Source organism: Callithrix jacchus, chromosome 11 (assembly GCF_049354715.1).
Source record: "Callithrix jacchus isolate 240 chromosome 11, calJac240_pri, whole genome shotgun sequence".
NCBI lineage: Eukaryota > Metazoa > Chordata > Mammalia > Primates > Cebidae > Callithrix > Callithrix jacchus.
This window is the reverse complement of record NC_133512.1, coordinates 13,615,660-13,636,603: the sequence shown is the minus strand read 5'-3', so window position 1 is coordinate 13,636,603 and position 20,944 is coordinate 13,615,660. Positions and strand designations below refer to the sequence as shown.

The window sequence follows — 20,944 nt, the reverse complement described above, 5'->3', positions numbered from 1 at the left end:
CCTCCCCACCACAGCCCACTGGCCACTCCTGGAGCAGGGGATCCAACTCTGGCCTGGCTCCAGCCATCCGCACCCCACCACCACACTCCCTGACCGCATGGTGGCCCAGAGCCACATGCTGCCCACACCACCCAGGCCCTGAGTACCACCAGGCTGCTGGTCTCCCAGTCTGGACACCCTCTCAAGCCCTCATCCCAGCAAGGGCTGACCTGGGCTGCGAGCGAGGACAGGAGTCCAGGTGTCCTCACCAGGGTCAGACCCTGCCCTACCCCTGTCTTCTGCCTGCACCGCCTCTGTGCCTCAGTCTCTCTATCAAACAGACGGGCACATTGGTGGCAATTATAGTATCTACCAAATGACCTTCTCAAGGAGACCTAAGGAGAAACTCAACAAAGGACACTGCGTGGGAGGCAGGTTAGACTCTGAGGCATCAGGATGAGTCTGGAGCACTGTGCAGTGCCAGACAGTAAGGAAAGTATTAAACACACACACACACACACACGCATGCACGCACGCACACATGCAATGATGGGGGCATGTCAAGGGACACAGCAGCCAACTGAAAGAGCTCCCAGTGGCCAAACAGCCAGCACTTGGAAACACCCTGAAGAAACCTTCATGGGCCAGATTAACTCAGCCAGACAGCCGAGAAAAGAAGGGCTTCCCAGGGAGTAGCTGGGCTGAGCACCAGCATGCTTGGGGAAGGCAACCAGGGGGAACAGGACCTGGGGCATCTCTACTTGACTGTGCACCACCTGAAAACATAACCTGCTATGAGAGGCAGGTCAGACTCTGAGCTACCAGGATGGGCTCATGTTTGGCTTAATCCACAGATGGATACATATACAAATGTTTATAGAAATGTGTGTGTACATATAGGTCCTAGCTCTGCCTAATGAAAGAAAACTAGAAGCAATGGCTCCCCAGGAGCAATAAGGACACCAGGAGGCCAGGTCATGGTCTTTAATAAAATTCTCCAATAAAAGGAGCTGGGACTCCCTGGAGAAATGACTGATACTTGGGCTCAGGCAGAGAAAATATTTGCTAATCAAGCAGATGGGCCTGGAGCACCTTGTCAGAAAGTAAGGCAAGTGTCTCTCTGTTTCTCTCTCTCCCTCTCTCTCTCTCTCTCTCCCTCTCTCTCTCTCTCTCTCCCCTCTCTCTCTCTCTGTCTCTCTCTCTCTCTCTCTCTCTCTCTCTCTCACGCACGCACACACACACACACAAATGGGGGATGTCAAAGGACACAAGAGCCATTGGACACAAGAACTCCCAATGGCCAAAGTTGGAACAATTTGAGCAACACAAAGCAGTACTGAATTGTAACCGAACGTATAAAATAAACATCAGCACTGATATAAATCAACGATGAAATAAAACTAAATGAAGGATAACAGATGAATAGGCAAAAATTTGGAGCATTCCAAATCATTTATAGCTACTCTACCCTCAAGAAGGTAAACTCTTGAGTATCAGCTCAGCACAGTGACTTCCTTTGGAAAAAGCACAAAATGGAAAAAGAAAAGAAAAGAGAAAACCTTAGGGCAGAGAAACCTCCCAATGCCACCTTAGCCAGCTGGTAACTGCCACACCGGCCATGATGAGTCCTGTTGACAGATGTGCCTGACAATGGGATGAGGACATGTCCTCTGAGGCCTCCTGCTAAAAACCAACACCCCAGTCTAACCATGAGAAAATCATCACACACTGGGGGTCCCTGGACCAGTGCCCCTCGTGGTCACTGGGCTGACACCACTCATGGTCACTAGACTAGCACCCTGCAGGAGCCCTGAGCCCTTCCCCCAACCCAAGATGTCTCACAGTCCTTGGAGAAAGTATCCCAATCTGACATCATCCCACACCCCCAGGTACCTGTCCTTCCTCCCCTCCAGGGACAGGGGCCTCTGCCCTGGCAAAACCCACAAGTCCCCTGACCTTCTCTCTCTGTCCTTCTCAAACCTTCATCAGGTCCTGCCCCTGACAACCCTATGCCACTGACTTCTCTCCAACTCCACTGCCTGGCACAACCTACAATCAGGCTGCAATCAAAGTCCGTGTGAGGCAGACCCTCCCTTCAACCCAGACTCTTGGTGGAGCCCCACCTTCCTAGCACATTAGAGACCCGCTGAGCCCTGGACTCACCCCTGACCTGTCCCATGCACATAGAGCACATCCCCCGGCCATGCCACACCTCTGGGTAGAGCACGTGTTCAGACCCACAACCCTCACTGCAGCCTTGGCCAAGAGGGTTTTCCCTCCTTTCACTGGGCAGCCTCCTGATCTCTGGACTGGTCTGAGTGGTCTCTTCTCAACCCGGGATCACTCTCATTGGGTATGAAAACCTCTCCATTGAATTTGCTCCCATTTTCAACCTGCCATCACCGGGGCTGCCCCAGCACAGTCATTCAGCCAGGGTGGCATTCAGACTACCCAAGAGGACAAAAGAACGGCTGCAGGGCAGTCCTCCAAACCAGCCTCTCCTAAGCAGAGGCCATGGTGACAGGGAAGGGGATCCTGCTGGAGGGAGTGCTTTCTCACGTGAACTAACAGCACTTGGGCCACAGGCCAGTGAAGGAGCTGACCCCACACAACTGCTCCCTACACAGCACTGGGCATGTTCTCATTGGTAAATTCCCAGACTGCGGTCAGCCTGCCATCTCCCAGGTGTCTGGATGGTGTGGTGGTCCCTCCTGACTAAGCCCTCGGTGGACACCATCCAGTCCCTCTGAGATGCTCACCAGGAGCTGGGTGCTGGCGTGACATCATTCTCTTTAAACCATTTCTGCTTCTTCAGTGTCGCACACAAGCGGGTTTTTTAATTAACGTAATTGCTTGTTAGCTTCTGGTGTTTGAATTAATAAAAGCATTTTAGAATTAGCGTCGTTTGAAAGAGGGCCGGCAGAATGCGGATAACTGTTGGAGCCAGTGACGGGTACTCAAAGAATCACTGTGCTGGTCTCTCTACTTCTGTGTCTATTTGAATTTTCCATAATAAAAATAATATAACACAAGTTATTTTTAAATGAATTTGGCAGGCTCTCCCTGAGCTCCCGTCATGAGGTTTCTAATGCATGAAGCTATGTTCACCAGACCTCGGAAAGGATTCTCATGGGGACCTGGAGAAGCAGCCGTCTTTGGTGCTTCCTGTGTAACCACTGGCACCTCAGTTCCAGGGGGGCGTTAGGGCCGCATACAACCTATTCCTCCATGGTGCCCCTCTCCAGCCAGCCCAGCCCCTCCTCCCAGGTCATGCACAACCTCGAGGTCAGCTTAGGAGGGAGAAAGGAAAAAGCACTGGTAGAATCTGACATGAAGAAACCAGCAGGAAAGCGAGGAACACAGGGCAGGGAAGTTAGGAAGACAGATGCAAGCCTGGGCGGCAGAGCACCCTGGAGACAGCTCCCATCAAAGGCAGTCTGCTCCCCATGTATCTCACCACATCCCTGCCCAGAGGATCAAAGAACGACACAGTGACCATCTGAGCCTCCCAGAGAGGGTGACTCAGGCTCAAGCACACCAGAACCTCAGAACAGCGCCACTTCCAGCTTGTCCACCCCCACCCACAGCAGCTGTGACACTAGCCACAAGGAGCCACACCACCAGCTAAGCTCTCAGGCCCATTTCTGACCCTTTAACAAATTCAAGCCAAGGCACTTGGCATTAAAGATGTGACCACAGAACGGGACCCTGCCAGTAACGAGACCCCACCCAGCACCAGTGCTCAGGAAACATTGTGATGTCTGCAAGTAGAGATTTTAAAAAATCAACTATCAGAGATATTTCAAAATCTTCAGGCTAAGCCAATGTTTCCTAAAATCTGTTCCCTCAGTTAATCATTGACGCTGCAGGGCAGGTAGGTTTTGAGAAAACAAGTTCAACGAACAAGTATTTAAGATCCCTTTTTGAGGCCAAGGTTGTTTCAGAAAGGCAATGCGTTAGGGCAATGAAGGCGAAGGCACTCCTGATTTTCGGAAGCATCGCCATGGAGCATGGCTCCAGCACAGGCTCACTGCACTGGCGGCACACATGATCAACCAGGACGTTCACTGCCACATGCTCCCTGGGGAACAGAATGTTCCAGAGCAAGCTGCCCTGACTCCCAGCACATACCTGCAACTGCCAGGCATCTCCTGAACTTTCCACCATCCTCCTAAGCAGACTCGCTCTTATCAGCTACACGCTTGCTATGATAATGCTGCTTCCAGAGGCTGGACAGTAGAGCAGAGAAAATCTACAGGTCCCCACAGGCTGGGATAGGGGCCCTCCCAGAGCGTAGGAAGATGATGCTTTATGTGGAAGGGGTGGATGCTGGTCACAGGCTGCGACCTCTAGACCTGGCTCCAGACTATGTGGTAAGTGAAGGACACAGGTGGCACCCTCCAAAGAATGCAGTATTAAACAGGTTTCTTGAGAAAGCACTGAGGTCAGTTGCCAGAAAAGGGCACTAGAAGGACCATGTCCAGGGACAAGAGGTCAAGTGAGTCCTTAGGGCTAGTGGGCAAGAGCCAGCCAGAGGACCACAGTTAGAGACAGACAGCAGGGGACAGCGGGGGGCTCTGCTCATCACAGTGGGTACTGCCGTGCTGTGAGATAGCCATCTTCTTTGTCCACAGTGGGTGTCCGACATCCCCACACTCAGACATGAGGTGCCTTGGGCCCAATGCCAGCTGCTACGTAAATAACAATGGTCCATCCATCAGAAGCATCGGTGCTCCCAGGAAGTCAGGGCCACCAGAGACAGGGTGTGCCACATGCAGCAGGACAACAATCAAGTGAACCAGGTCAGTAAGAAAAGGGCACTCAGGGCCGGGCGCCGTGGCTCAAGCCTATAATCCCAGCACTTTAGGAGGCCGAGGCGGGTGGATCACGAGGTCAAGAGATTGAGACCATCCTGGTCAACATGGTGAAATCCCGTCTCTACTAAAAATACAAAAAATAAGCTGGGCATGGTGGCGGGTGCCTATAATCTCAGCTACTTGGGAGGCTGAGGCAGGAAAATTGTCTGAACCCAGGAGGCGGAGGTTTCGGTGAGCCGAGATCGCGCCATGGCACTCCAGCCTGGGTAACAAGCGAAACTCCACTCAAAAAAAAAAAAGAAAAGGGCACTCAGGACCCAGCACGGTGGTTCACACCTATAATCGCAGCACTCTGGGAGGCCAAGGCAGGAGATCGCCTGAGCACAGGAATTCAAGACCAGCCTGTGAAACAATTAGCCAGCCATGATGGTGCTCTCCTGTAGCTCTACCTACTCTGGAGGCTGAGATCACTTGAGCCCAGGAGCTCAAGGCTGCAGTGAACCGTGATAATGCCACTGCACTTCAGCCTCGGCTACAGAGAGAGACCTTGTCTGAAAAAAAAAAAAGCGGGGGGGGGTGCGGAGAGAAAAGAACACCCAGGTGGCCAAGCACAGAGGAGCCAGGCCAGCCAAGCACCATGCATCTGCATTTTCTCAGGCTGAGCCACTTCTCGAACACAAGAGTCTACTTCAGAGAAGAGTCTACTTTGGAGAAGGCAACAAGGAAGCACTGTACTCTGATAAAAGAGCTGCTCTGTATTTTTGGAATCGAAACAAAAAGTTGTGCTCAGATTCAGAATGTGCTACCAGCATGGACTTTTTCTTCTGCAAGGCTCAGAGGCTGGAGTGTAGGGCTCCCAGCACTACTGGGGACCCCATCACACTTGTGGCAGCGTCCTGTCCACCTGCTCCCAGGTTCCTCTAAATGTTACCAATGCTCTTGCACTTGTATGCACACACAAGAACACATGCATGAAAACACATACATGCAAGAAGACACATGTGCACACATGTGCATGGGCATGCCCCAACACATACACATGCACATCCACACGATGTGTACATACAGTCGCACGTATCCACATACACATGTGTGCACAGGCACACGCCCACACAGAGGCCCCACCCAGAGAGCTGTGTTCAGGCTCTACAAAGTCACACCCAAGCTCTGGGAAGCAGACAGCTCTTCTCAGCTCCAGGCTTTCTTCCCAGCCCAGACTGAAGGCACAGTGAACACTAAAGCCCGGAGATCAAAGCAGTTCCTGCCATCCCTTTAATCCAGGGAGATGGGATTGTTTCAGGGTCTGTGCTGCCTTCAGCACAAAGCCAGAGCTGGGCTGCTGTGGTGGGCTCATATTCTCCTAACCCTGACCCCAGGGACTCCCACACACCACATACCTCCTTCCTGAGGCTGGCATCTCTGCATGGCAGAAGGAAACAAACAAATGGGACCCCCTTAGCAAAATAATGCAGAAGACACCATGCTCCACTGGGAAAGGAGCTCAGAACAGCCTGAAGAGGGCGCAGGGAGCCGAAGGGTTAAAGGAGTCAGAGGAGAAGCACTGGGAGGGAGAACAGAAAGACTGGGCTGGGCAGTGGAGGCAGCACGCCCCCATGCCCCAGGTGCCAGCCCTGGCCTGCACTGGAGAGGGGCACAGCTGAGTGGCGGGCAGCCCCAGTCCCTTCCCTAAGGAAGGCTTTAGAGTACTGGCCAGTTCCCTGCCTTCACAGCTCCCAAGTCCCATGTGGACATGCCTGCCCTCCCACCTGCCTTCACTACACCTCCTTGATGCAGGTAAGACTGGCAGCCTGGTTTCCCTTCGCAGACCAGATTCTGAGGTTGCCAGGGTCACGGAGCTGGAGGTGCGGGAACTGGGCTTCAGCCCAGGTCTCTGTGGTAGTGCTGCTGAGACAAATGGCACAGGCTGCCCTCCCTCAGAGAACAGGATAGGACATCTACTCAAAAGACCCACATACTAGTAACAGTGAAGTGAATGTAGGTGAGCATGAGAATGTGTGAGTGTGCATTAGTTTGTGAGTATGCATCAGTGTGCAAGTGTGCATTGATTTGTGAGTGTGTGAATCTATGTAAGTGGGTGAGCATGTGTGTATTTGTGAGTGCACCACGTGAGTGTGTGAGCTAGTGTGTAGGTATTCGTGTGAGTGTGCATGTGTAGATGCACGCATGCAAGTCGGTATGGATGTGTGAGTATGTACTGGTTTATGAGTGTGTTTCTGTGTGATTATGTGCATGCATGCTGGGGGGAGAATGAGTATGATTGTATGCATCTGGGAGTGTTTTGTGTGGGTACGTGCATGTACAGGTCTGTGTGTGTTTATGTGTGTGTATAAATATGTGTTTACGCATGAGCATGTGTGTTTGTATATGTTCATGAAAAGAGGAGGGATGGATATAATTCATATGCCCAAATGGAGAGCAGGAAAGGTCTCTTCCCACTGCCAAGGCAGGTGGATGCACAGCAGATGGGCACTCCATGGTGACAGGACCAGGCTGAGGGCCACGAGGATAAGGGGGCCAGTGGGAGGGGAAGTGAAGGAGGGGTCCATCTGGGAGGAGAGGTGGGGCCCAGCAGGGGAGGGACCAGCAGCAGGAGGCAGGCTTGTAGGGGAGGAGGGTTCCAGCTGGGGAGGAAGGCACAGCCAGAGGAGGGGCCAGCAGGGGAGGTATGGTCAGCAGAGGGAGCGGCTGGGGAAAGGAAGGCAGAGCATGGGGTGAACTGGGAGAAGACGGTGTGCTGGGCAGTGGGCGCAGGGCACGCAAAGGGATCGAGGCAGGAAAGGTCTCTTCCCTTGCTCAGCCTCTCAGGGTAAAAGGAGGAGCACGTATCCGTGTGAACTCCTCAAGGGGTTACATGGACAAGGTTAGGCATCCAGGCTGCTTCTCCTGCCCAAACCCTTGCCCAAAACCCTGCCCCTGCCACTTCAGCCCCCATGCTTCTTAGAACTCAAAAACCTGACTGAAAAGGGGTCAGCCTGGCATCGTGGCCACAGGGATGCCAGCCTCCACTGTGGACACAGGCCACCTCCAAATGGGCTGTTTCACAAGGTGTTCCACTAGTACAACTGGCGGAGAATATGGGCTGAACAGACTACGCCTGCCACCTGCATCATGCAGGTCTCTCCCAACAATTGATCAAGACCAGCACCTCACTGCAACTATTCAGTTTTAGTAAGTCAGAGACTAATTAGCAGGTCATCAGCTACATATAGCTATGTATGTGACCGTAAGAGGTGGGTCTCACTTCACTGAGCCCAGAGCAGTGTGGGGAGGACAGGGAATGCTTCCCAGGCACAATCGATTCATAGTACCTGGAGGATGTATCTGTTATAGAAAACCACAGGAGGGAGCTACTGTTCCCTTCGGTGAGGGAAAAACTGAGGCATGGGGATGATCGCAAGCCCAAATTCACACAAATACACTGGAGCCCCTGAAATGCCAGGAGTCACCCACCTCACATGCCCAGCAGCTTCCGTATGAGCCAGGAAATGGTCCAAGGACATTTCTGGACATCTGTAGGAACCTATGAAGCTAAGGAGTTGATCCCTGGCCCTCCCGACCTCAGAGATGTGACAGGAGACGGACATCCACCTAAAACCACTGTGAGCCCCAAAAGGGCAGGCACACAGCTCTAAAAGCCGGGGGTGGGGAAGAGCGGCGGGCTGACAACACCCACAGGAGCCTGCTGAGCGGTCCCCTCGGGTCCCAACACAGCCCCCAGTCCACTTCCACCTCCTTGTGACCACACTCAGCACTGCTCTTGGGAGAAAGGGCAAGTCCTCAGTGTGGTTTTGCCCCACCGGGGCCTCTGTGGGAGTCGCCCCACTACTCGCACTCACAGCCTGTGCTTGGTCCAGGAATCCTGGCTGAGCGCCCAGTCCACAGGGAGGCCTCCTCAAGCGGTTAGGCCTGGTCTGTCCACTGTGCACACCTTCAAAGGTCACCTGAATGTCCTGCCCCGTGGGACTGCAGTCCAAGTTATTGGCCAGGGTCTCCCTAATAGACTGCAGCTTCCCAGAGGAAGGGAGCCATTATTCCCCCAGCACCCCAGCCCCCAGCACCAAACACTGGGGTCATGGGAACCAGCACAGAGAGGCAGGGAGGACCTGGCAGCTGCAGTCTCCACCCTGTGTCTGCTCCCAGCTCTTCTCAGGTCGGTGAAGGAGCTGCCCCCGTGCCCCTCAGCCCACGGTCCATCAGTGTGACCAGACTCAACACATGTCTAGGGCTCCTTCCACAGTGCAGCCCCTACAGGGCACATTGTGGAGGGGCAGAGGAAAGCCCCTGGACCCACTGGAGCACCTCAGAGGTGGAGCCGGTGGGAGCCCCTGGCCCGATGCCCAGAACCATTCTCCCTCTCTTTTGACCAGGCCCATTTCCTGCTCACCCTCATTTCAGCTGCTCTGACAGGGGCAATTCTGGAAGCTTTTTAAAGTTAAAGTTGACTGCCCTTGAGGGAGGATGAGCCAGGTGGTGAAGGGAAATGGACCAGGGGACCACCCAACCCTATAAGAAAAACAGGGGGCGGGGAGCAGGTTCCAGCGTAATGGATGTCCCCTGCCATTGTTCCCTAAACACTAAACATGGGCCTGGAGGCAATGTGGGGCTGGAAGGATCAGTGAGGCTGCAGCAGGACTAAAGCCAGAGGCCGGAGCATAGGAGCTGGGGATTGTGCCCAGGAGAGCAGCAACGCTGACCTCAGAAGCGTGTCCAGCCAAGGACAAGAAGACTACCTGCCAATTGCCAGTCCTGGGCGCAGCAGGGGACAGGAAAGCCCACTCCCTGCCTTCACATAGCCTGACCCCTGTGCTAGGAGGACCACCCACCTGTCACCCTCCCTGGCCCAGCTCTAACCCTAGTCCTGTCCCTCTAGGCACTGGCTCTGCCAAGGCAGGGGGATGCACAGCAGATGGGCACTCCATGGTGACAGGACCAGGCTGAGGGCCATGAGGATAAGGGGGCCAGTGGGAGGGGAAATAAAGGAGGGGCTCGTGGGGGAGGAGGAGCCAGCCAGGGGAGGGAGGTGGGACCCAGCCAGGGGAGGGACCAGCAGCAGGAGATGGAGATGGTGGGAGAAGAGGGTTCCAGCTGGGGAAGAAGGCCTGGCCAGAGGAGGGGCCATCTGGGGAGGTATGGCCAACAGAAGAAGAGGCTAGGGAAAGGGAGGCAGGGCGGGCATGGGGTGAACTGGGAGGAGACAGCGGTTGGGCAGTGGGTACAGGGTGTGCAAAGGCATGGGGGCACAGCCTAAGTGCTGGCAGATTGGTGTCACCAGAGTACACCTAGGCCATGAGCTTTGCTATCAACAACCAGGTCATCCAGGGCCCTGCGCCCTTCAATTCTGCTCCCTGAGGTTAGGTTGTTTCACCTCCAAGCAAGCAAGCCATGGTTCTGCACCAGAGCTCAGGCAGAACTAGAGCCACACCGGGAAATTTCAGCTGACTCCCATTTCTCCATGATAATCATGATTTCTGTTATCCTGCCTACAGCTAAGAACTCAGTAGAAACCGAAATGTATTTCATTTACATTGATAAGCAACCAAATTGAAAGCATATAATTTGCACACTGCAATGGAGCCCTTACTACTTCAGAAAAAAATTAAGTAAAAATGTAATATCCTGATTCACACTGGTCAAAAAGTGGGTGTTTCAAGGATGTGTAAAGTAGCAAAGGGAGGAAGCTCAGAGCTGGCAGAGACCGTGTCTTCCTCTTGCACACATGTGCTGCACCCCGGTTCTCCCCCCGAAATGCAGGGCACAGGCTGGGAGGGAGACCTCTGCGGGAAGGACTGGGGCCCTACCCAGGCCCTCCTTTCCCAAGATTCCAAGCTGCTCCCTCTGAGGCTCTGAGTCTGTGGGTAGCATCACAAGGGGCCAAGCCCAGACATCCAGTGTCTCCCTTTCTCCCCTTCCTCATCCTCCATGTTCCTTGGCACTCACCCCTACCCCACCCCTATGATCTCCAGCCCACCCTGGCGGGCCTTGCCCCCTACTGACTGTGAGCAGCTATGGATGTCTTGAACAGGATGCTTTCAGTTCTGACAGGTGCTTAGCTAAATAAAAATGAATTGTATTTCATTTAGGTACAATCAGTGACCCAAAAGCAAGGGGCTGGGAGAGGAAAGAAACTCATTTCCAGCCACTTAGCACATATTTATGGGTACCTCCTCAGTGCTGGCCCAGGTAGGAACAACGCTGTTTCCCTACAGACCTTTCTGCTCAGGGTCATCAGCATCAAGCACGCCTCCGGGGCAGAAGCTAAGCCCTAGCTACTCAATTCCACCTGTGCTAATAATCACGCACCCTAGCTTTCAGAGTTCTCTCCTCTGCCTCCCAGAGTCCTTGGCCCGCTTGGGCTTTTCAGAGGAGCAACCAGATGCCCCAAAGCACCCAGGCTGCATTCCCAAAGCCCTGTGCACCAGAAATGGAACATGAATGCTGCAGGGAACCCCAAGAGCCTTGCTTCAGAGGGGCAAAGGCTCAGAAAAGACAACACAGGAACTTGCTCCATAGCTCAGAGCACGGACTTGAATCCATGCCTCAGAATGCACAGGATTCTTCCAGGCCTCCTCAGGGCTATCCTTGATGAGAAAGCATTTGGGTCTCAGAGAAACAGGTGGGATTTGAGGGAAGGAGCTCCTTTGCCCCATGGAGTTAACCTGACTCTGGAACTCACTGGGCTGCCTAGTCACTGGGCTCAGCACTAGGAGATCACCGTGGAGATCTCAGACTCTGAAGCGGCATCCTGCTATGTATGCAGCAAGGGAAATCCCCTGCAAAGACTCCTTCGTTCATTCAGTCCATCTTTCATCCCTTTTGGGTCATCCACTCCATGCCCAGCATGGCTACTCCTGCCCAAAATTCAGTATGGAGGACAAGGTGCTGTCAACAAGTGACTGCACTGCAGAGCGGCACAGGTCTGAAGAAGAGGCGGTAAAGCAGCGAGGAGCAGCAGCAACACCAACACTGTGTAAATGTGTGTGCCGTCTTCTTCACCTCTCAAGCACCAAGTTGCACAGCTCATTAAGGACAGATTTCACAGGCTCCTGGAATTCTCTAATTGGAAGACAGAATCCCTGAGGAATCATGTGCCCCACTCCCCTCATTGTATGTTTCCCTGCATTGATCCCTGTGCGTTTGTCAATATCACTATCACCTATATAGACACGTGGACTTGAACACATGGACTAGAACATTCTAAAGAGGCCAAAATGTGCTTTTCCAATATGAAGTTTTGTCTTCACTACAACCCTGTGGGGTGGGGGGGCAGGGGTGTTCTGCCCTTTACATAGGTGAGAACCTGAGGCTCACTGAGGGAAGGGTTTGGATTGCCCAGGGAGTACAGCTAGCGGGGAAACCCAGATGTCTGCTCCCTAAGAATCCTTGCTCCTAGGATGGGCTTCCTTCCCCACTACAGTAACAGTCACAGGGGCTCATCTTATCCCAGGGGGAGGGGCCGAGCTCTGTGTCCAGAAACTCCTTTACAGACTCTCCCCTCTCTCTCATTTTTAGTCTTTAATTCTCTAAAAGAAATGACTAAAGGCTACATGGGAAATGTCTATTTCAAAAGGGAAAGACAATAACCCAGCCTTTTATTACACCAGCTGACTCCCTGGCGTAATAAACACAGAGAGAATGCAGTGTGGTTGGGATCCCTGGGCCTGCCCAGGGACCAAGCTCAGCCCCTCCCTATTCCCGAGCTGCCCTAACACCTGGTCAGATTGGGGAGGCCATCTTTCGGGTGCGGGTCTGGCTGTGGGGGCCAGCATGAGGTCCAGACTAAACACAGACAGATGGGGGGTGGAGGTAAGAGATACAGGAATGTCCCCCTGAGAATGGTCAGGCAAGGCCACGTGCTGCCCACAGGAGGCTGTGGAAGAGGTTGTGGAAGAACCCAGCCTCCCTCTCCTCCCCGGCATGCAGTCCTCTGCCTCTTTTCCCCTTTCCTCCGGCTTTAGCTGTGCCTTTTTGCCTCTGCCCTTCACCTCTACCTCTCTTCCTCTCTTCCTCCGACGCCCTCTTTGACAATTCTCCATGTACTCCCTCCTTCCCTCCTGCCCTTACCCATGGATTGAACACATGCTGGTCTCTCTCTAACCCTAAGACACAAGTCCAGTGATGTGTCTATCCCTGTGCCAGGCTGAGCATCTCATGGCTCCTCTGTGTGCTGCCCCTGGCATCACCGCCTGAGGACGCCTCCTTAGATCCTTGGGTGCTGGTGCCCTGGGGCCAGGCTAAGGGAATCCTCACAACCGCCCCCCAGTTATTCTTCCCTAATCTCCCTGGATTCAGCTTCTCCTCGGACCCCTTGCCTCTCTCAAATTTGCTCCCATCACTGCTTCCTTTCCTGAGATGGGCTTCCCCACTCCATTTGATTCATACCATCCCCCTGCTAAACTGCAGCTAGAGGCAGAAACAAAACCCTCCTCAGGTCTTCCAAATCTCCCCATCCCCTACTCCCCAGCCCCATCCCCGCCGTCAGCTGGAGATGGGCACAAGGGGAAGCTCTCAAAGCCCCGCCGGGGGCAAAGACCCCTGGTCCACTTCCACCTCCGGACAATTGGAAGAGCAAGCTCCTCCAGGGCCCAGGAAGAGCCCGCAGGAGGCAGACAGCGTCCTCGTCCTTGCAACCATCTCGCCGGCCCGACTGGGAAGACAGTAACAAAGTTCGGGAGCAGAGAAGGCAGGTTCGGGGCAACGGCCGAGTGGCAGAGACAAGGACTAGCCTGTGTTTGACCTTGGCAAACCCCACTCCTTCCAGGCCGGAGGCAGATCCACAATAGGGTGCCCAGCAAGGCTGAAAGGGCCGAAGTCCTTTCCCACCACCTATATACTCCCCTGGGTCCGCAGGGCTGGGAGGCGAACCCCGCACGCGCTCTAAGTGCACAGGAGAAGAGCCCCGCGCTGCGCGCAGAGCCGACCTTTGAGCCCACCCTGGGGGCCCGATCCCCTCGCCCACTTTCAGTCCCTCCGCGGGGATGGGTGCGGCAAAAGAGCGGCGGACCCCTCTGGCCGCCGTCTGGCAGCTCACCAGCTACCTGACCTTGGCCAGATCTTTCTCTCTCCACACCTGTCTCCCCTCTCCACACTTCACGCCCAGGGGCGCTTTACGGATTGTAACTCTGAAGAGAGCCTTGGCCGGAGGGTGGCAGCCCCTACTGCGTCCCCAACTCGCTGGAGTGACCTTGAACACACCCCCAGTAGGAGCCTCAGTGTCCCCACCCGCTGCCTAGGAAAAAGCGCGCATCGTCCCAGCAAGTGTGTCCGACCAGATGCGGGGCGCGCGGCGGCACTTACCGTCCTCCAGAGACGTGGGCGCTTGGCCGGGACCAAGGTGGCTGTGACCAGCAAGTGCGACGCAGCCACCACGAGCCCAAAGCCGATGGCCAGCAGGCTGCGCACGGGCAGCAAGGCATAGGACACGAAGGTGACCAAAAGGAGCTGCCAAACCCCTTGTTCGGCGGCCGCTGGTCCCCCGGCCGCCCCGGCGGAACCCCGGGCGGGGCCGCCCAGCGCGAAAGGACAGCAGAGCAGCGCGAAGGTGAGGCTGAAGAGCAGCGCCAGCTGGCCGACCTGCTGCAGCTGGGGCACCTGCAGGGACCGGACGTTGGTGACCACGAGCAGCGCCAGGAAGAGGACGCAGTGCACCGGGTGCGAGCCCTTGGCCAGGCCGGGCGCGGGCCCCGGCGCGCCCAGCAGCTCCGCCAGCGCCAGCGCGCCCGCCAGCAGGCTGAGAACGGCCAGCGCCTTCAGCGTGGCCGCCTGCTCCAGCCGCAGCGTGTAGCCGCGGAACAGCGCCTCCAGCTCTGGGCAAGCGAACTCCTCGTCGCACGCCCGGAGCCCGCGCCGGCGGCTTGGCCCGGCCGCCCGCTCGGCGCCCCCGGGCTCGCCCGCGCCGCCTCCGCCGCCGCCTCTGCCGCGCGGCGCCCCCGCCATCTCAGCGCCATGCAGCGGCCGCGGCCGCGGGCGCGCCCCTCGCCGGCCCGGGGCGCCGGGGCGCGGGCGGCGGCGCCGGGGCGGGCGGGCGGCGGGCGGCGAGGCGCCGGGGCGCGGGGCGGGCGGAGTTGGGGCGCCGGCTGCCCCGCGCGCGCGCCCGGAGCGCGTCCCCTCCCGCCCGCCGCGCCTGCGCACTGGGGCCCGCCCGCGCCCCGACCGTGGTCCTCGGCGGCGACCGCGCTGCGACAGCCGATCCCCGGGAACCGCGAACCTGGGCGCGCACAGCCCGCGCCCCAACTCCGCGTCCTGCGTTCCCGCCCGCCGGAGGAACCGCGTGACCTCGAGCACCTGCCTTGTCCCCTCCGAGCCTCAGTTTCCCCACCGTGCACAGTGGAACCCACCCTCTTGGCGTCACCTGGGGAGTCGAAAATGCTCCAATCCTGCAAAATGTGTGCCTTCCCCCTCCTCAATAAAACCAGGCCACTTGATTTGAGAGAGGCCGGAGTCTGACTGCGAACCCAGGGCCTTCGCCCCTCCGAGACGGAAAAGCGACGCCCAAGGAAGCCCGGGGTCAGAAGAAAGGTGGAGGCCTGGGGCGTACGTCCCCTCCACGCGCGCGCGGGACCCCCGCCCGGCAATTCTTCCCTAAGTTCTAGGGTCCCGGAGCCCCTGTGGGGGGGTGCGGGGTGCGGGAGCTGTGCTAGGGAGGCGGCGGGCGGCGGAAGTCCAAGAAACAAAGTCCCGGGAGTCGGCCCGAGGGCTCCCACCTGGGTGCTGAACTGAACCGGCCTGGGGTCCTGGCAGTGCTGTGTCCCGGAAAGAAGGTGTGAGGCTGTGGGTGCAGGGATGGGGCAAGAGATGGAAGGAGAAGGGGCGCCGCTGTTTGTCCTAAAGAGGAGCTGGACGCCCAGGAGATAGTGAAACCTTTTCTTCTAGCAGGACAATTGGGACGGAAGGACCCGCTGGCCCATGGGGGTTAATTCGACCCAGGAGTCGAATCATATCCAAAAATGATCCACTGCTTGCATTCATTTACTATGAAGAAGGCAACTTTTTATTGGTGCCTCAACTACAAGATGTGATTTGGTTGCTGAGAGGGCCCCTGGGTTGGAGGCCCCTGGGCTGCCTGCGGATCCCTTACAGTGAGGATCCCGGATGATCAGCTCCCTCCAGGGAGCCTGGAGAGGAGTAGCCGCTGCCAGAATCCCTGTCTCCTCCATTATCCCGGTTGCTTCTCATCCCCTCAATATGGATAGACCAGGAACTGGAATCCCATGAAATCATGGAGACCAGGAGGCTAGGCCCCCTGCAGAAGGCCCCACTCCCAGAAACCCCGATTTAAGGGATCTCGTCCAAGCATTGGTCTATTTTAGAAATGCCCCAGGGATTCCAGTGACGCTCAGGGATTCCACGTGTAGTTATATGGAACAAAGATTAGAATATGAAGCATTTCCATTTTATCTGGAATCGGTGTCAGGTTGAACCATCCGAAATTGCCATTTTTGTAAAAGGGCCAAAGTTGTCACGTTAGCTCTTTCATATGCTTCAATTTAATAATTGCAGATGAAGACACCTCTAGTCTTTGTCTAGAGTAGGGGCACTTTCCCACCACTTGTCCCCAGTAGCCCACACCAAAGGCCCCCAGCAAACACACGATGACAGCTGGTCCCTCCCTCTGGAATAGCATCCCCAACACAACATCCTTTATGAAACCTTTTTGGTTCCTTCTGGCACCGCTCATTGCTTTCTTCCCAGTCCCAGTCTTCATGAAAGTTCATACCCACCACTCTGTAACCTCATTTTCTCTTCATTTGTCTTCCTCGCTTCTTTGAGCTGAAGCCCTCTGAGGGCAGCACTGGCTCTGAAAAGATGGCGTGGCTCAGCCTCCCTTTGTCACTGGCTTGAGAAAGCGCCTTCTTCTATTCACTGGTCCCCTGCTTGTCCCCAAATAGTAGCAAAGTCTGCAAGATTTTTCAAGTGTTAAGATTGAAGTGAAGATTTCCTTGTTAAGTGATGTGGTATATTTTTGTATCTTCACAATTTTATGAAAGAAAAGCTGAATAATATCCAAAAATGATCAGACTACATGAAAACGAAAAACGTATGATAAAGTTATCTGGGCACAAAGTTTACAAATAAATGGTGCCTTCTTTTACCTGTTTTGGTTCTCAACTCTGTCCTCACTCAAAAAATGACATTGGAACAGGTTCAGTGGCTCATGCCTGTAATCCCAGCACTTTGGGAGGCCAAGGCAGGAGCACCTGGGTCCAAGAATATGAGACCAGCCTGAGCAACATAAAGAGGACCCATCTCCAAAAAAATTTAAAAATTAGCTGAGCATGGTGGCACGCATCCATGGTCCCAGCTGCCAATGAGTTTTAAGAGAGGCTGAGGTGGGAGGATTACATGAGCCCAGGAGTTTGAGGCTGCAGTGAACCATGATCTTGCACTCCAGCTTGGGTGACTTGTCTCTTAACAAGAGCCTGTCAAGAAAGGGCAGGGGAGGGGAGAGGAGGGAAGGGGAGGAGACGGAAGGGGAAGGAAGAGGGAAGGGGAAGGGAAGGGAGAGGAGGGGAAGGGAGGGGAGGAGGAAAGAACAAAAGAAAGGAAGGAGAGAAAGAAAAAAGAAAGGAAGGAAGGAAGGAGGGAAAGGAAAGAAAGAAAGGAAGGAAGGAAGAGGAAAGAGAAAGAAAGGAAGGAAGGAAGAAAGGGAGGGAGGGAGGGAGGGAAGGGAAGGGAAGGGAGGGAGGGAGGGAAGGGAAGGGAAGGAAGAATCATTGGCAGGAGTGGCAGCAACTGCTTCCAAAAGAGTTTATAAGGATTTAGATTAGGGTTTGGATGGAAAGAGGTTCACTCCATGTACAGTATCCCTTGCTTACTGCCACACACGCTTGTCCTAATAAAGCGTCCAGGGCTACATGCTGTAGTGTGGTTTACATGTCATTCTCATGTCTGTACTTCTCATTGATGTCCATGGTATCTTGGAAGGCAGATTTCATTACTTTCATTTTGTTGATGAAGAAGCAGAGATCTAGAGATGCTCTAGAGCTGGCCCCAAGGCACAGAGAGGACCAGATTCTAGTGGGAATCCAACTCGTGTCGTTAAACCCTGGAAGGGATAAGAGTCCAAAACTGTTATTGTCAGTGGCATGGACTTGAGCTGTGAATATGTTAATACTGTCTCTGCATTTGCCAGATTAGAAGGAGAAGGCCTTCAAACGGGCAGTTTGCATCAGACATAATAGGGAAATTATCTGAGATATAACGAAGTGATTGCAAGGTGTCCTCTCTGTGGGTGTCAGAAGTTGAATTGTATTCCCCTCTCCCCACCATTCATATGCTGAAGTCCTAATCCCCACCTCAGAATGTGGCCTTATCTGGAAATAAGGTAATTCCTGATGTAATTAGTTAAGATGAGGTTATATTGGAGTAGTGTGGGCCCCTCCTCCAATATGGCTGGTGTCCTTATGAAAACTGTGGACACACAGGCACACAGGGAGAACACCAGGTGAAAATTGCAGTGATGTTGCCACAAGCCAAGGAACTACCAGAAACTGGGAAAGATGCTCCCCTGGAACCTTCAGAACAACCAGCCCTGCCAACACCTTCATCTGGGACTTCCAGCCTACAGAACTTCAAGGCCATAAATGTCTGCTGCGTAAGCCCACCCAGTCTGTGGTGGGTTTGAATGGCAGCCCACGTCAACAAATACACCTAGCATATAATCTACCCTGGCTAACACTCCCACTTGTACTGGGTAAATAAAGAACAATGGCCAAGGGAGGGGCTGGGAGGAATACAGTGAGCGATTCTGATCTTCTGGGGAGCACCTGCCTCCTTCATCAGAGGCCAGCAAATAGCAGGGCACCATCATCCTTGACACTGTGTCTGCTCATCGGGAGAAGTGACATGCAGTTACCCCCGTATAGCCACAGATATACTTCTCCTCAGTAAAAGCAAACTCACTGGGTAATTTGAGCCTGCTTGTTCACACAGTGGGGGCTCTAGTTCTTTCCCTCTCCCCAAAACGGGAGGCTGGTGCCTTATTCAAGACATGACTGCGGTGCTTTTTTTTTTAACTTTTATTTTAGATTCGTGGGGTGCACATGCAGGTTCATTACATGGGAATACTCATGATGCTGAGGTTTGAGGTACAGATCCTATCGCCCAAGTAACAAGCATAGTGCCCCACAGGTATTTTTCCAGTCTACGTTCCCCTCCCTCCCCATCTAGCAGTCCCCAGTGTCTACGGTTCTCATCCTTTTGTCCATGAGTGGCCAATGTTTAGCTTCCACCCATACGTAAGAACATGTGGTATCTGGTTTTCTGCGCAGTGCTTCTTGCTACAGTAACACCGCTGGGTGTGGCTTTTCACCATTTACAGATTTCTCTTGTCTACCTTTGCATTGGAGCCCCATCACTGCTGAAAGTCCTGGTCTTTGTATGAACTAAATGAATTGCCCAGATCATGGGGATGGTGCAGGATAGGCCCAGCCTGGAGCCTCAGCCCATCCGGCCCAGCTCACAGCCACCGCAGGGGGAACTACATGGTGTCATGGGTAAAAGTGTGGACCCCTGAGGTGGGTCGTTGGGCTAACATCTCAGCACCACCCCTCCCAGCTGTGTGACTTTTAGCAAGTTACTCAACCTCTCTGTGCTTCATCTCTTCTGTAGACTGGGAATTTAGCACCTAGCCCCCAGGATTATCATCGGAAGAGAGGCCCACATGCACACAGAGCCTGTACTTTATTTTTTGATTATTTATTTATTTTTGAGATGGGGTTTCAGTCAGGCTGAAGTGCAGTGGCACAGTCTCTGCTCACTGCAACCTCCGCTTCCCGGTTTCAAGCCATCCTCCTGCCTCAGCCTTCTGAGTAGTTGGGATTACAGGCGCCCACCACCACACCCAGCTAATTTTTGTATTTTTAGTAGAGATGGGGGTTCACCATGTTGGCCATGGCTGTCTCGAACTCCTAACCTCGTGGTCTGCCCGCCTCAGCCTCCCAAAGTGCTGGGATTACAGGCGTGAGCCACCGCACCCAACCAGAGCCTATACTTTATACGCACAAAGTAAAGACCATTTTTTTCTCTAACAATTCAGTGTTCTGGGTAGACAGAAATGGGTAAGTGTCATTCAAACTCTTAGAGCTAAATATATCCATTTAGGCATCTGGACAGCAGCCATGACAGCCAGGGAAGCCAGCTACCCAGCTTCTGTTGTGGGAGAGCTCATTGATTTCCACGAACTTCGGTCAGACATTCAGCTTCCAGATGAGTGTGTATCATACTCCACTCCCGCTCTGTCTTTTGGGACAAAATTTCCCTTGTGAATTTGTAAAAGAGAGAGCAGCCTCTCTATGGTTGATTGACTCTGAGCCACTTGTGGAAATGAGGCTGGTTAGGGAAGAGGTTGATTTGTGTCTATAGGACAGTCCATAGAGTTAATTTTGTCACAGCAATTTCTAGGTAATCAAATGATCCACACAACAGGCTCGAAACAGTGAAACACTGGAAACCAGCTGACATGCAGTGGGGCTCAGCTCAGACGGATCCGGTCGTAAGATGCAGCCTCGTCCCTGACTCTCCCCTCCATAGGGGCAGCTCCCAGCAAAATTCATCCAATCCAAGACACAGCGTGTGTCCCAGCCCTTCTCTGAATATTTCCTCTGAGGGCATGTGGGGACAAATGAAAGGGGTCTTTAATTCCCTTGCAGATGGCAGTTAGAAACCATAGCATGTATATCGGTTTAGGACTCCTCCAGTCAACAGGTGACAGAAAACGCCAACTCAAACTACCTTAATCCAAAACTATGACTGTGTTGGGTGTCATAATAGAAGGCCCAGTAGTGGCAGAAACACGTCTACACTCAGCAGGAAATGGCTGAGCTCAGTCAAATTCACAGCTCCGGGGTCTGGAGAGGGCTACTGGGTAGTGGCTCCCACTACTGGCCCATGTCACTCTGCCCGGTCTGGCCAGGATACACGACCACGGTGGAGGTTGCTGGTCCCCCATTTCCTCCACTCCTAGAACCTGGGAGGGAGGGCACTACCCAGGCAGCTGGAACCCAGCGCAAGAGTCCTGGAGCTAAAGGCAGGAGCTACAACTGGATAAACGAACTGGAGGGTGAGTCGGCAGCAGCCTGTGTGCACAAGGGCAGCAGGCTCTGGTCTCGCTAATTTGGCCACTCTAAGCA

At 54.2% G+C, this 20,944-nt stretch overlaps 1 protein-coding gene across 1 annotated transcript in view; it reads right to left on the bottom strand.

The window, feature by feature from the left end:
* ADCY1 (adenylate cyclase 1) overlaps positions 1-14,885 on the bottom strand; it is a 127,947-nt gene extending 113,062 nt beyond the window's left edge. Inside the window, exon 1 of the mRNA XM_035253349.3 lies at positions 14,112-14,885. Within this exon, the coding sequence (XP_035109240.2) occupies positions 14,112-14,750 (639 nt within the window). The 5' untranslated portion in view covers positions 14,751-14,885. The remainder of the gene's footprint in view (positions 1-14,111) is intronic.
* Positions 14,886-20,944: the final 6,059 nt, after the last annotated feature.